This window comes from Trachinotus anak, unplaced genomic scaffold (assembly GCF_046630095.1).
Source record: "Trachinotus anak isolate AG129_WGS33_773 ecotype Australia unplaced genomic scaffold, CSIRO_AGI_Tana_v1 ptg000019l, whole genome shotgun sequence".
Lineage (NCBI taxonomy): Eukaryota > Metazoa > Chordata > Actinopteri > Carangiformes > Carangidae > Trachinotus > Trachinotus anak.
The window spans coordinates 8,421,902-8,437,264 of record NW_027273870.1 but is presented as its reverse complement, the minus strand read 5'-3'; the positions used below and the strand labels follow the sequence as shown (position 1 = coordinate 8,437,264).

The following is a 15,363-nucleotide window of genomic DNA, read 5'->3' as shown; positions in this document are numbered from 1 at the left end:
GACTGCACATCACTTAGTTTTCGCTTTGGGAAGCGACTCATGAAGCCGCTGTGATGATGCGCGCCACCCAGTGGAGGGAGCAGCCTGTCAGTGCAGAGGAAAGGCCGGCCTTAAATTGGGACTTAAAGGAAGCAACAGATGTGCACTGGCACAGACCCAAGGGGAAAGCATTCCAGAGGTTAGGGCCAGCTACACTAAAGGCTCTGTCACCCATGGTGTGCAGTCTGGAGGGGGGGGGGGGGGGGGGGGGGGGGGAGTAGCTGGGCATCAGAGGAACATAGTGGAGCACAGATGGAGAAGATTGGAAAGGTGGGCAGGCACCAAGCCATGGAGAGATTTGTAGACGAGGTGTAGTATTTGAAAATGAAGGCTGTATTTAACTGCCTTCATTTTAAAATAGTAATGAAGTCACAATAAAAAAACCCACTCAGTCACATGTAGCAGGCCGCAGGTCATCGACAGGCAGTGTGAGTGTCACATGCTCCAGTTGTATAAAGGTACATTTTTTAACAGCTGGTGTTTTTTTTGTGTGTGTTTGTTCTCACTGTATATTCCACAGTATAAAGCAAGTAGAAAAAGCTCAGGTGTAAATAATCACATAAGGATGGCTGAGTTCCATTTAGCTGCCTCAGTTCCAGGGTCCTGCCAGCTCACTGTCACACTGTCGCGACTTGCAGGGACCCTTGACTACAGCAGAGATATTGTTCATGTTATTAGTTCTATCTGTGCTTTCTGACTAAGCCGAGTCACAGTGGCAGCTGTGGAGAAGGCCTATTGTTCACCTCCTGCTTGTGGAGAGGAGAGGGTGTGAGCTGAATGAGCAGCGCTCAGAGGAGGAAGACAGGTCACAGATCTCAGTCCACGGGTGGTTGAGTCCAGGTGAAACCCGGAGAGAAAGGCTGTTTCTTTAATCCCTTTTCCTGGACACAAGTAATTCTCCTGTCTTCCTCTTACTCTGTACCCTTCCTTTCTCCGAAGCACCTATAAACCAGCAATCACTGCTGTGTGATCATAAATGTTTGAGTCATTATTAGAGACTGAGATACGGGTGAAAAATCGACATTTGAAGTGTTTCTAAATCAGTTCTAATTTAACCTACAGGTGTGTTTCACTTGGGTTTTTACAATGACTGATGTAAAAGCATCAGACACATTAACCTCTGTCGGGTTGTTGTACACTGGTCGTCACTGACTTTAAAGACCTGGTGGCCAGTTTGTGAAGCCTGCAGGGTCCAGACTTCGTGTGGTGAATTACAGCAGCACTGTGACACACTGACACAGTTCACCATAGGGGGGCAATGTTAAGAAAGGCTGTGTGCCACCCTGCTTCTCACTGCTGACACACGCACTGGCAACATGTGTTTACATTTTATTTCCTCTCCAGATGTGTGCTGCGTCTCAGTGAGTGGGTGTGGGCGCCGCTTTTACCCAAACGGATGAGTTTGTGAGGTGACGCTGTTCAACTGTATCTCACTTCTGCCACTGACACGGCAGGGAAGGGGCAGGCTGCAGAGGAAGAATGTGGGTGTGTGTTAGTGCATGTGTTTCACTTGCACGTGCGTGTGCAGGTAATACACACACGTTTGTGTCCACATTCCAACATCTGCTTGTTAGTGCCTCCATGAAAAGCATCATCAGCGGAACCTGCAGGACGAGCTCAGTACGTGGAAGACACACAGCTGTGATGTCATCGAGCCCCTGGTGGTTTTAGTGCTGGGGACCCTGCTTTTTTAAAGGTCACTGTTTACCATGGTGTTTCTGTGATATAAAGTAACCTTCGACTAAAGTACATCTGCACCTTCAAGAGGTGACTAGTGCTGGAACAATTCATCAGAAAATCTGCAACACTTTTGATTTTCAATTAACCATTTACATCGTTTATTAAGCAGAAGTGGCAAACATTCACTCGTCCCAATGTCTCAAATTATTGAAAGATTGAACTGATGATCTGTAGGTTTTTGGAGGGAAAAAAACAAGCATATCAGCTCTGGGAAACTGTGAGGGGCATTTCTCAGTATTTTCTAACATTTTATAGATTAATTGCTGATTCAAAAATGTATCAGACAGATCAAGCTGTTTTAAAAACGCTGAACCAGAGGGTACAATAATGAGAAAATGTGCTACAGTATTTGTAGTAATCTAGTTTTCATCAGGTTGGAGGACTGAGTTTAAGATACAACAGGAAAACAAAATGCTCGTCGCTTTCTTTCTCATAAACACGTGAAGTGAGTTTTCTCTTCTCTCAGTCTGATGGCTGATATACTGTATATTCAGATGTCAAACTTAGTTTAGAATTGGCTTAGTACATGATGCAACTGTTTTTGTTGTTTTTTTTAGACAAACACATTTTCATTTTTAAATTCTTGTGGAATACAGAGGACACAGGCTGGTTCATCTGCATTTGACTTCCATAGTTCTGAATAGCTGAGTTTGGCCTGAGGCATCACTGTTACTGTCATTGGTTAATCGTTAAGTCTAATGGCTCTTTCACAGATGCATGGAAACTCTTGCCTCATCCAGGTCATCTTAGTTCTGCTGAACGCACCTTTGTCAACTGTTCATGTGCACTGTTGTGATACTCTTAAGTATCGTGTTGTTTCCCTCAGCACCTCTTTAAAAGTCTAATTCAGTGATACTATTTCATGTGCTTTCATCACTCAAACCACCAGCTGATATTTCTGTAACATCGACCAAAACAAAGATTTAAATTTCCAAAATTTTATTTTTCATCTGTTAAATATACAACTTTTCTCATACAATCATTGAGTTGGAATAAAAATTTCAAGATGCATACATAAGAAAACACAACGGCGTCAAGCAAGTGTGAAATATTGTCCTCGGTTTTATTTTTCCTCTTCACATATTGTATAATAAAGGGGAAGGACAAGGCCTCATCCCCCAAGCCACGAGGTTCAAGAGAAATCTGCTTGCCAGCAATTAAATACATGTCAACAACAAATACATTCATTGTGATGAGAAAAGTCTAGTTTTTGACAGCATTCCCTCGTACTGAAATGTTTAGGAGCAGGAATCTTGTGTAGAAACCGTAAACGGATTACATTCAAGCAATGTGTTCATTCCTAATCCTTCTACTCAAAACTTCATTTTAAAGTTTCAACAATATTCTCTCATTGAGGCTTTTCAAATGTTCCTTCCACAAACAGATTTTGGCAGTAGTCAGAGTTAAAGACACTGGGATTTTATGTTTGTTCGGCAGATGTGGATTTGAAAACTAACACTGTGTAACTAACAGAGTGGTCTGACCCAGATGTGTGGAACTAGTCAAACACTTCCAGCAGCGCCAGCGCACATCTGTACTTCAATAAGTAATCCTACAAGGCAAAAGCAAATGTTTTTGGACTTGATATCCCAGACCAGGAGCAACATCATCCTTGAGAAAAATTCACTTTCTGGAGAGATCTGCGGACCAGATTCCCAAAACACTACTGGACCACAGATCTGTGAGTTTGTGGTTTGTAAGTGCTTCTTCTTTGGCCGTTAGCCCCACTAAGAGACCTTGCAAGAGACTTCAGGAGGTACTTTGGGTGGGTAAAAAGCGCCTTCCTCTCTGTCTCCTAACAATAAACAAAGCCTACCTCTGTTAAAAAGCCGATTATCCAATCTAGTCACCATGGTAACCACAAAGATCTCCAAGGTCTCTCGGAGACACTGGTATGCCAATCTCTCCAGCTCCCATGGTTTCCTGTGCTCTCTTCACAAAACTGAGGACTGGGCCCAAGCCCAAGTTCTTCACTAAACATTCTTCATCCCACTTCCTACCATCTTGTCTTCCTCTTCACTTCATTCTGTGCAAGGACAAATATGAGGAGTTTCCAGTGTGATATTCTCATCCTCTCTCATTTCATCTTTCCTCCACTTCAGGACAAAAACAGCTGATGCAGATTCCCTCCTCAGCCTCTCTCCGTCCTCCTCCTCCCTTTCTGATTACCAAGAGGAGAAAAAGGGGCGCTTGCAGTGGAAGGTCTGTGTGAAGGCGTTACCCAGTGTGACCACACGTCCTTGGCCGCCTGAACGGCTGCGCTCTACCACCACCCGGGGCATCTGCACCAGCTGGATGGGACTCTTTCCATCCTTTAACGCCTGCGTCAGGTTCAAAACCTGGGGACAAACAGGATTCATGTGTGAAATACAGAAACTGTGCAGGGTCAAGTAGGACAGGTAAGATAAAGCATGGTCTGGACACTGGTGCATTGATTACATTTAAGAGTACTGGTGAGGGGAAGCACCATATGAAATCTGAGACAACATGGACCATTCAAATGTACTGTAATCTAATCTGTTGCTTTTTGGTTATATTTTCACCTGTGTATCAATTTCAAACATGAGAATTTCAAATATATATATATATATATATATATATATAATTTTTTTTTTTCAAATAATACGGTGGTTATTTTCTAAGATAAATAATTATTTGTTTTGTCGCAACATAAAAAAAAAGATATTCAATTTATTATCACATGTAACCAGAGACTGACCTGTCCCTTTTTGTTTGAAAAATAAATTCTCAAACTATTTGCTAACCTTGGATCCAGGCTCCAAGCTGTTTGCCTATGTGGTTCATACCAATCCGTGTCCTAAGAGGGAGGAGCTACTGGCAGCTATAGGCGTGTCTTAACGTGTGACTACAGTGAGAAGCCAGTTTGTCAAGAACAATGGCAGCTCCTAAAGAGGTGCTGCTCTAGCATCAGTTATATCAGAGCTGGAGAGTAGTAGCACAGAAAAGCACTGAAGGCTTTTCTTGATGGAAAAGATGTATTGGCAAGACTTTGCTTTAGCAACTGGCTCTGCTGGTAGTGATAAAAATGGGAGGGATGGAGCATCTGATTGGTTGGAGTTTGCCGGTGATAAACAGTGATAAACAGATGGTTCATCCAATCACCTGCCAAGTATTTTTTGAAAGCGCCTGCTGGTTTCCAGACAGTTTCCAACGAAGCCGTCCCAGATGGTTCTGCGTAACAAACCATCTGGCACGTCAACTTAAATAATTTCTAATTGATTCACTGACTAATTGTTTCAGCTTTAACTGCAATAGAAGAAAGCATCACCCAGCCTAAACAACACAAAAAGGTGGACAACACTTTAATCCCAGTATAATCTTGCATATGCGATAACATCCATTACAGCAAGGACCACAGAGGTAAAAGAAAAGCAGGGGCAGAGGTGAGGGACAGAACAGAAAGACAGGAAAGGTGAGGCAAGGCAGTAGACAGGGGGTGAGGAAATTAGGTTAAGATGGGTGGTGATGAGGTGACAGAGAAAACAATGGAAGTGACTGGAAGTGGGGCACAGGAAAGAAAGGAGAGCATGGTAGGATATTAAAGGAAAGAACGGCAAAGAATGAAAAAAGAGGACACAAAGGAGGAGAGACACAAACTGACAGGAACAGGACATTCAAAAATAATCAGCTTAAAAAAGAAACCTCACCTGTCCCCTCATAACAGACATCTGTCTCTCAAACATGGTTTTGTCAAAGCCTTTATCCGTCTGAAAGGAGAGAAAATAACACGTTTGGCGTCCTGCACGCTGCACACTGCTGCTGACAGCTGCTTGTTTAATCAATCTCAATTATAATCTCTATAAACAGAGAAAAAGGGTGCAGAGAAGAGGAAAAGTGGCCTGTACCTTGAACATCTCATAGAGGTCCTCACAGAGGTCCTGGACAAAGTTCATGTCAGAGAGGCGGGACAGCACCAGGTCTCTGGTCTCCTGGGAGAAGGCCACCTTCGCCTGGGGGAGCCACGCCCAGTGGAATGGGTCTGATGGATGGAGGCAACGTAAAAGTTCAGTTTGTCAATACACCGTGTGACATGAGACAACCTCTGCCTGCCATTATAGCAATACCCCTGTGATGTCACCCATTGGTTTGTGAACTGCTGCTCTGAAGCCTTGAGTTTGCCATTTGGCTGTCACCATCTTGATTTTTAGAAACCAGAAGAAACCATATTTGGATGAGAAGGTGGAGCTGAGGTGGAGTGAGGGGTGGATCTGACCTGCTCTGTACTCTATCATGATTGTCAAGTAGATTGTTTTTGCAACCAGTGGAGTCGCCCCCTGATGGTCTTTAGATAGAATGCAGGTTTAAGGCATTTACGCAATAGCTTCACTTTGCAGATCTGGAGTCTATGTCCATTTTGATATCAGAATCAGAATCAGAATCAGAATCAGGTTTATTGCCAAGTATGTTTTCACGTACAAGGAATTTGTTCTGGTGAATGGTGCAGAGCGCACCAAAACACCGAGGCAGCCATCTGCGGCGCCATTTAAAAAGGAGGAATGGGGAAAAACAAGTGGAGAGGAGAGGAGAAAAAATAACAGAACCCAAACTATACTCCTGGGGGGGGGGGGGGAGGGGGGGGGAGGGGGGGGGGGGGGGTACAGTGTGGGATTCGGGAAAAAAACCTCAGCAACATAGGCATATATAAACAAACACATCTTACAACACAGTGACTCAAGACAAGCCTATGGCTTCGTGTAATGACAAAATATTACTATGATTGATATTATCATTGTAATTTACAGTAATCACTTCATTATATTGTTCTCTGGTGATCTCAATTTGCCAGTTTTTTGGAGATTTTTTTGACTAAATGACAAAAAATGAATCAATCCAGGATGAAAATCAATAAATACTGTTCACACCACTATTAATAGGGACTGGGTGTTGACAGAGACAACAAGCAGTGAAGACAGGACATAAATGAAAAAGAAGTGAGTGATAAAAGAGACCAACGTACAGGCTCTCCATTCGTCCGGGTGTTTGAAGGGGAAGGCCAAACCGTTGTCAATTGCTGCAATCTTGATACAGGAGTCTGGACAGTTCTCTGGCCACTCTGAGTCCTGCAGCGAGGGGAGGGGGGTGGGGCAGAAGATCACAGGACACGTCATCATTAAATGACTGAATGATTATTAGCCAATGACAAACTATTGATCATGTTCCAAAGGGATGATTAATTGGACAGAGTGACGACAACCTTTGCTCAATCAATACATGGCAACTAATGACGACAATGAAATAATGATGACAGTAGACAGACAGTGTTCTGGCTGCTCTAAGCAGTAAGGTCAGTGGGGCACTGGTTTGTTCCAGACCTGCAGTACTCAACCTATTGTCTGTTCATCCTGGCCCCGTGTGTCCTGTGTGTGAGTGAGTGACAGAGTGTGTGTGTTTGTTTATGCTGTTGTGCATGAGTGTGTGTCCAGGATACGAACAGGAATAAAATATAATCATTCACCTTGCAGATCTAAAATACTCTGAGCTCTGTCTTATGAAGAGAATTCCAGCAGTTCAAGCATGTGTGGATTTAACCTCACCTTTTGTCCGTCTCCTTCTCCTGGCTTCTCATACTTGATCAACCAGTTGTCATTCCCTCGATCTGAGCAGGAAGATAAAGAGAAAATGTAAGTAACAAAAACTGTAGCGTAAGTTTCATACACAGATATGGAGCTGAGGAGAGAGAGCACAATCTACAGCTATCACAATTATTGGTCAGAATGACAAGTACAAATACGATTTAACACACACACACAAACAAACTTGCTAACACACTAATAAACTTGCTAATAGGCCGACAATATCAACGAGGGACGATGACGTGCCAAAGAAACTGTCAATAAACTAAGTCAACAGGAGTAAAACTGTCAACAGTGTATGGGAGCAAAGTTTGACGGACAGGCTGTTATGCAGTGCTGCGTTGTGTTTAAGTTGAGTAAACACTGTGTTCAACTGTCAACACAGACACACCCTCACCTGTGTTCCTGATAACGTAGTCCAACACCACCAGCCGCTCAAACTGTGACTGCAGCTGCTTCCTTATGTTCTCTGGCAGCGGCTCTGCCTCAAAGCGCCGCAGCCAGTAGTCTGCTTCACGGTAACCCTCCACAAACAGCTGAAATGAGCCCACCTGGAAACCCACACACACACACATCACGTGTACATAAACCACCATTGTACTGGAGCGTTCAGTGAACTGTGAATAGTAGGCTGTTGGTTTATATGGCAATAATGTGGTGGGGTGTGATGATGTCACGTATGAAATTGTGATGTAAATGGGGCAAAATGTCAGCCGTGCATGACATTTGAAATATCAAGCCAACTTCCTCATATCTACCTTTTAACAACACAGATTATATGCTAAACTTGGAGGAACAGAACACTAAAGAAAAGACCTGAAAAATAAATTACCACATAGAGAACATGTATGCTTCCTCTGACCTATTTATTTGAATAAATCTGTCTTTTCAGGAAACACAAAAACAGACAACATGACACTTTTCCTTTTACTGTCCTCTGCCTACAAGTGTTGAGACAACAACACCGAGACAACTCCTTCACTTCATACTGTTGAGACAGCACACCATGTATATGTAAAACACGATGACATAAACATGTCTGAATCGAAAAGATGTTCATTTTGTAATCATTAGTGGTACATATTATTACTGTTTGTACAGGCCCTCTAAAACACAGAAATGAGTTTCCAGCCTAAGCTTCTACTAAACAACAATCGACCGTGAAGGACGAACCAGTCTCTGTTACCTTGGGTGGCAGTCCCACTCTGTGGAAGCGTCGTCCCACCTTGGGGACTTTCTCCAAAGCGTACTTCTTCCCCCTGGACTTTGCTCTGTCAATGGCGCTGTAATGGAAGGTCTCACTGGCCAGATACACCACCTGATAAAAAGGAAGTTAACACTGGGTAAGTTGTGCTACATGACTACTGCTAGATAATTTATTCCGCTGCTAGAAATTTGTAAAAAAGGTTAATTCAGGTGTTCACTGAATTTGACAACATTTACATAAACTGACAGGTAGAATCTCGGTGCATACTGTAACGTCAAAAACCTAAAAATGCAATAACAGACACGCTCTTTGAGCCCCACCTTGGTTTTTGGCACCACTCCCAGGCCGAGCTTAGTATCAACCAGTGAGGCAGCAGCCTCCGAGAGGTAACCCTGGTTAGGCAACAAGCAGCCTCGGCCAAAACAACACGGACAGCACAGCTAATGACAGAGCAAAAGAGAGAGAACAACCACAAAACCTTCAGAAAGCTGTTCAACAGACCTAGTTTACTCTGATTATGTGTTCAGGTTGTCTACAGATAAATAAAACACGTGATACAGTTTACCTTGTGAAAATATTTGGTCCATTTGGGATTCAGGTGACCATACGGTTCCTCTGACTTTGGTTTGAAAACACCGATGATTTTCTGTAGCAGGAAAAGAGAATGATGATGATGAAAAAAAACATCTGGCTCATGATTGACCACAGACAAATACAACACAGCCATGTACTTAAGTTTACTCTACAGAAATGGCACTTCTACATGTCTGTAAGAACATGATGAAGGAACCACGGACAAGAACTTTAAAGTTCTAATCAACAAATATGAAGTGACACAGATGCTGCCAACAAGTTAGACATCAATATCCTTTCCCTGTAATCTTCATTCAACTTGTTAATGTGATGCTAAACATGCTGCTGGCTATCTGTTATCAATGTGACCATCGCCAGCTGCGTTATTCAGCGACTGCTGTAGATTCTTCCTCCTGTGAATTCTCAACTCTTCACTTCCTCTTCACTCCTTTCAGCTGCTCGAGAGCTACGTACAACCTCCTTATCAGGAGCTTACAGTAAATGACTCATAAGTCATAAAGTCAGACACTTAATCATCAGTTAGGAAACATGCACTACGCTATACAACATGTTTGAATTTCCCCAAGGGATTAATAAAGTATTAATCTATTAATCTGTCTACGCATCTATGTATCTGTGCATCTATCTATCCATCCTGTATTTAAAAAGTCTTCAGACCCCTCTGATTTTTTCACATTTTGTTATATTGCAGATAAAATCACCCCTCATTTAACTACACTTAATACCCTATAATGCCAAAGTGAAAACAGATTTTTAGAAAATTTTATGAAATATATTAAAAATGAAAAACTGAAATATCACATTGATGTAAATATTCAGACGCCTTGCTATGACACTTTAAATTTGGCCTAGGTTCCTTACATTTCTCTCGACCATCTAGTAAAATACATCTTGGCTGGAGTCCACCTGTAGTAAATTCAGCTGATTGGACATGATTCAGTCAGTCACAAAGTCTCACAGCTGACAATGTATATCAGAGCAAAAACCAAGTCATGAGGTGAAGGAGCTACCTGCAGAGCTCAGAGACAGGACTGTGTTCAGATCTGGGGAAAGCTACAAAAAAAATCTGCTCCACTGAAGGTTCCTAATGATTAGTAATTAGTGACCTCCATATTTCTTAAATGGAAGAAGGTGAAAAGATTTTTTTTATTATAGCATAAGATTGGAAAATAACAAATGTGAAAAAAGTGATGAGTCTGAGGACTTTCTGAATGCACTTAGATGGATAAATAGGTTTGGATACGCAGTAATCTTAGTGGGGAAAAAACATTTGAAATATTTAAACAAATATTCTTAGCCCATGCTCCTTCCTTCACCCTTCTTGTCATTTATCATTGCAGCTCTTCCATCCCCAGCTCACCCCTTTAGGGTCTTTGACAAAGTAGCTCCCACTGGAACCCTGTGAAATTCTCTCTGGAAAGACACCATTCTCGATAGCTTGCTCCGCCCTTTGGATAATATCTGCAAACTCAGGATCGTCAGGGAAATGGTTGAAGTCCCCACTGTTGGTACCTTAAATAGGAATAAGTTAAGAATCAGACTGTGATACAGTAAAACAGTGAAGGCTTTTCTTAGAGAATGGAACAAAGATACTGCATCACCACACCACTTCCAAAAAATGGTGTTAAACTAATGTCATGGAGTTAAAGTATGTTGTTAAAACATTTCAATGATCCTCAAAGCACTATAATGAAAGAGCCCCAAAATCCTTAGATCATCAGTTTCACTGTAATGGGAACATAACAAATTGTAAAAAGAGTTGAAAACAGATTTTAAACAAGGAGAAGTAGCATAATTTGATCACTGTTGATTGTCTCATTGTCCAAACCATCTCATCATGGTTCACTACTGAAAACATGTCAGCCCTGCCACCTGTTATAGCACACAATACAGAGCAGACTGCCATTAAAGACATAATGACAAAACCTAGTAAGACATAAAACGATTATCTCACTTTACAAAAAGTATTCTTAAAAATGAAAATAAAATTTTAAAAACAGATTTCACAAAAGCTTCAAAATTATTTTGTGGTTAGAATAAGTGCAAGATTAGCTAAACATGAAGACAGTTTAAACCAAATAATAAATATTTAACTACATCTTTCCATCTATTTCTGTGTCTTTTCTTAGACATGTGAGAGGCCACTGAAGACATCCATCCATCCATCCATATAACCGCTCATCCTGTTCATGGTCATGGGGAGCTGGAACTGATCCCAGCACATACTGGGTGAGAGGTGGGATAAAACAGGTGGCTAGTCTATCACAGTGCTAACACACACAGAAACACACAAACACATATACAGGCAATTCACCAAACCTGTGTGTCTCTGGACTGCGGCATGAAGACACAGAGAGAACATGCAAACTCCACACGGAGAGACCTCAGCTGGTCAGTGGATTTAAACCAAAGATCTTCTTGCTGTGAGGTAACAACACTCCACGATTGACTCTGCCCCTTGTCAGAAAACTGCATTTTCTATTGCTTTGCAGATCTAATGTAATTCTCCAGACATGACTGCTCGCTGAAGAGTATGGGGTGCTAATTATCCCTGTGATGAAGGCCCGGTCGTATGACATGACTCCATATGCTCTGTATCAGTCACACTAAAGTCACAGTGGGATGCAGGGAGAGATGAAGGGACAGACAGTGGGAGGAGGGGAGGGAAGAATGGACAAAGGGACAGGAGCACAGTTAACTGGCCATTTGTCACAGAGAGATAAGGAGAAACAAAGATGGCTTTGAAGCCAATTCACTTGAAGGGGGCAGAGAGAGAAGCAAATTAAAAAGGAGGAAGGCGAGAATAGAGGGATGGAGATATGGAAACGTTACATGGGGGTTCGGGATTTTTAAGTAGATACTTGTCAGGGTTTTGTTAGTCATGTGGACTTGACTCTCTAGAGGAAAATCTACCCAAACATATAGGTGTTACAGGGATATTCTTTCATATACAATCATTTACTTCACTGTGGGTCTCTGATGTTATTCCAGGCTTAGTTTTTATTTCCATATTGGTTTATTTTCCATCCATCAAAAAACCAAAAGCCTCAAATCATTAGGACTGACATCTCTCTCTAAAAGCCACAGGGTTTGTACATGAGGTGCACCTAACAGGCACAACCATAATGATGCTTTAAGCCAGGCTGCACTTGTGTATCGTGCTCCATTTGTTACTGGCTAAGCCTAAGTCATAGTATAACCTTTTTTTTAAACCATGCACTGAGAGGGAGCCTGAAAGTACAGCAACTCTAACCAGTGGATTAGATCATTCAATAGCACTCTCCTTCAAGGCTAGGCTGCCACTGACTGAAAGAAGTTGTACTTGCACACACACTTTATATCCATACAGAGTCCAAACACCTTGACACATGTAATGTGTGTGTGCCATCACTGAAGTAAAGTTAGCCAGTTCTAATTGCTCATGCACCACCATGCTTCAAGATGTGTGGCCAGACGGTAACTCTGTGGTCTCTAGTGAAGCCAACTGTGATTCAAAGCCAGCTCCAATGCGGAAATACTGTGACACAATATTTTATCTTCATCATTTAATTTCCAACAATAAATTCAGTGCGTTTACTCTGCTGTCGTGCCCGATGAAGGATGTATGCTTGCACCGGAGTGTACTGTTGATGAAAGTCTATGATAATGCCATTGTGTGGTGAGACTGCAGGAGGCAGAGATGTCTTTCTCTCTCTGTTCATCCCTTCCCATTATTCTCAACCTGCAGAAAGCCAGAATGAAAGTAAATACACTTGCATACTTTCTCTCACCTAAATTCCCTCTTCATCAACATCATGCACTGTACTGGACTACAGAGTGTTTGTATGTCTGTCTGAGCAGTGGCCTTATCCATATTTAATGTCTGTCTGTCAGAGCTCTTGGTCAGTTAATGGGCCCAGCAGAGCTCCCTCATGGAGGGGGTGCAGCTCACTCACATCTCTAGAGACCAGCTGACCTGCAGTGCACACAGTGTGTGAGATGTCACAACTCTGCGTTCTGAACTGCCAAGACATGTGGCCACACTGAAACACAATTTTAAATGTAAGTTATTACAAACTCATGATCTTATTGCATCAGTGCTTTACATAGTACACATTGAAAATGTTAGTCCTGTGTTTACACAGTAACATGATTTCATATGTATTTCATATATATTTCGGTTTATTCAAATGAATCATTTAATCAAGATTAAAATATATGTTGTGTAACATTACATCAGATAAACACACACCGCTTGCTGCCTCCGCCAACTATGAAAGAAGGCTGCAAGAATGGGCAAGCAGTTGAATGTAGTTTAGTTGGTTGGATGCGTGTAAATTTAACCACTGACCTGTAAAATCTCAAGTAACGTTCAAGTCATGTTCTGGGAGATATGCTTGACAAAATTTACCTGCCACAACCTGAGATGGAGATTACAAGGCAACGCAGTACAATGTCTCTCAGAACTATGTGTAACTCCTAATTTGTAATGCAAACTGTGTTGTAATTCTAGATCTGAGCACTATTATTCTAAAAGGCTACAGGAAATGGGACACTAACACCTGCGATTTCAGGCTCAGTGTGTCTACCTGTGGCCTAGATTTTTGGCCCTGATGGAACGTGGTTGAACAACAGATCTCTGCAGAGAGAGACACGGACCAGTAAAAGAGAAAACAGAAGGAAAGCGATGTTCAAAAATGATGTTGCAGGGGGATAAAAGGTGGGCGTTATGAGGGGGAGAGGTGCTAAATCCAATTACCAGTTAAGTGCGAATATGTGCAGCTTCCATGGCGACTACATCACCTTTTCTTTGTTTTCTCCTATAATAACATTTTCTTTTATAGTCCAAAACAAATCTAGAGCTGTGGATATATGAGTGACCACAAATAAGCAACACAAACAATACATTGCCAAAAAATAGATTATTTTACCCTTACTTTTGTAGCAATGTAGAATCTCCAGCTATATAGAGGAAGACATTGGCCTAGAAACCCTAACACCTGCTGCACAGATATTGGCACTAATATAGGACATTGAAAACATTTGACAATTACCATTGAATGTATGACCAAAGGTGGTTACCCAATTGACTGTACTCGTGGCTAGACCTACAGTGTCGATGTCACCAGGTGAAAGTGCCAGCTCATAACACCCACATGAGTGATAACATACAGCTATTACATCAGCTGGCTGGAAAACACAGACAGGACACAGACTCCATCTCAATGCAGACATAAGCCAAATACACTCGGTGTGACATGAAGGTATAGATAGTTTTCATAACACATTCACGGTTTTGTTTTTTTTGTTTTTTTAAAAAACCTGGCACTTTTCAGCTCCATCAGGCCAACAAGTTATTGCTTTTCCTCTTGCTATTATCAAAACTTTAGTAAGGGGCCCTTTTATTTTATTTATTTATTTTATTTATTTATTTGGAGGGGGGGGGGGATTCCAGTGGGGGGGCTTAGTTAAATGGTTAGTATACCACAGCACAATATTTTGACCACGTTGCATTCACTGTTATCTCTGCACCTACCAGCCGGTGTTATTCTGCACTGAACCATATGCGACAAAACATTGTGTTCCTAGGGACCTCACTGAGTATAGGATCCCCGACTGAACTGCCTATTAATCAGTCAGCACTTGCTATAATAAGATTTTGAAGGCCTTGATCCAAGACAATTACCTGGGGAGGCCAAGGTGTCTTTATCCGACGACGAGCTGTGTCTGTTCCGCCTGCTCCGCTTCTCTCGCACACCCCGCGGAGACGTCGAGCCTCCTGCTAGGCACGGTAACAACAGCGCCTCTTCGCCGGAGCCGTCCGTCTCCAGCTCGGTCAAGACGCTTTCACAAGAGTCCGAGATACGAACGGCGACTCCGGGGTTCACCGCAAGCCCCAAGCCTATCTGTTTCCTGTCAAATAATACCTTTGGAGGGTCCGTGGAGTGAAAGTTAGACTCCAGCACACACTCCGCTGTTGCTCCGGTGAGCGACACGGGCTCGCTGGTCTCTGTCTCTGTCTCTGTCGGGTCGCATTCTGACATCATTGTCGCTCCGATTTTAATATATATACTTACAGTATCAAGGTGTCAGCCTTCCATTGTAAAGAAGCCCGAGAACATAAACCCCAAATAAATTATTTGAAAGCAGCTGCTTTCGTTTACCGACATGTCCACATAATCCCACTAGCTTGTCTGCTCCGCTTCCTAT

At 42.3% G+C, this 15,363-nt stretch overlaps 1 protein-coding gene across 1 annotated transcript; it reads right to left on the bottom strand.

Moving 5' to 3' along the window:
* Positions 1-2,701: 2,701 nt before the first annotated feature.
* On the bottom strand, positions 2,702-15,363 carry pi4k2b (phosphatidylinositol 4-kinase type 2 beta). Its single transcript, XM_071504793.1, has 11 exons — positions 14,840-15,363; positions 10,535-10,686; positions 9,146-9,226; positions 8,901-9,020; positions 8,560-8,691; positions 7,771-7,924; positions 7,335-7,396; positions 6,758-6,860; positions 5,646-5,779; positions 5,448-5,507; positions 2,702-4,118 (listed from the first exon to the last, which is right to left on the bottom strand). The coding sequence occupies exons 1-11, from the start codon at positions 15,198-15,200 to the stop codon at positions 3,945-3,947; spliced, it is 1,533 nt and encodes a 510-aa protein (XP_071360894.1). The 5' UTR covers positions 15,201-15,363; the 3' UTR covers positions 2,702-3,944.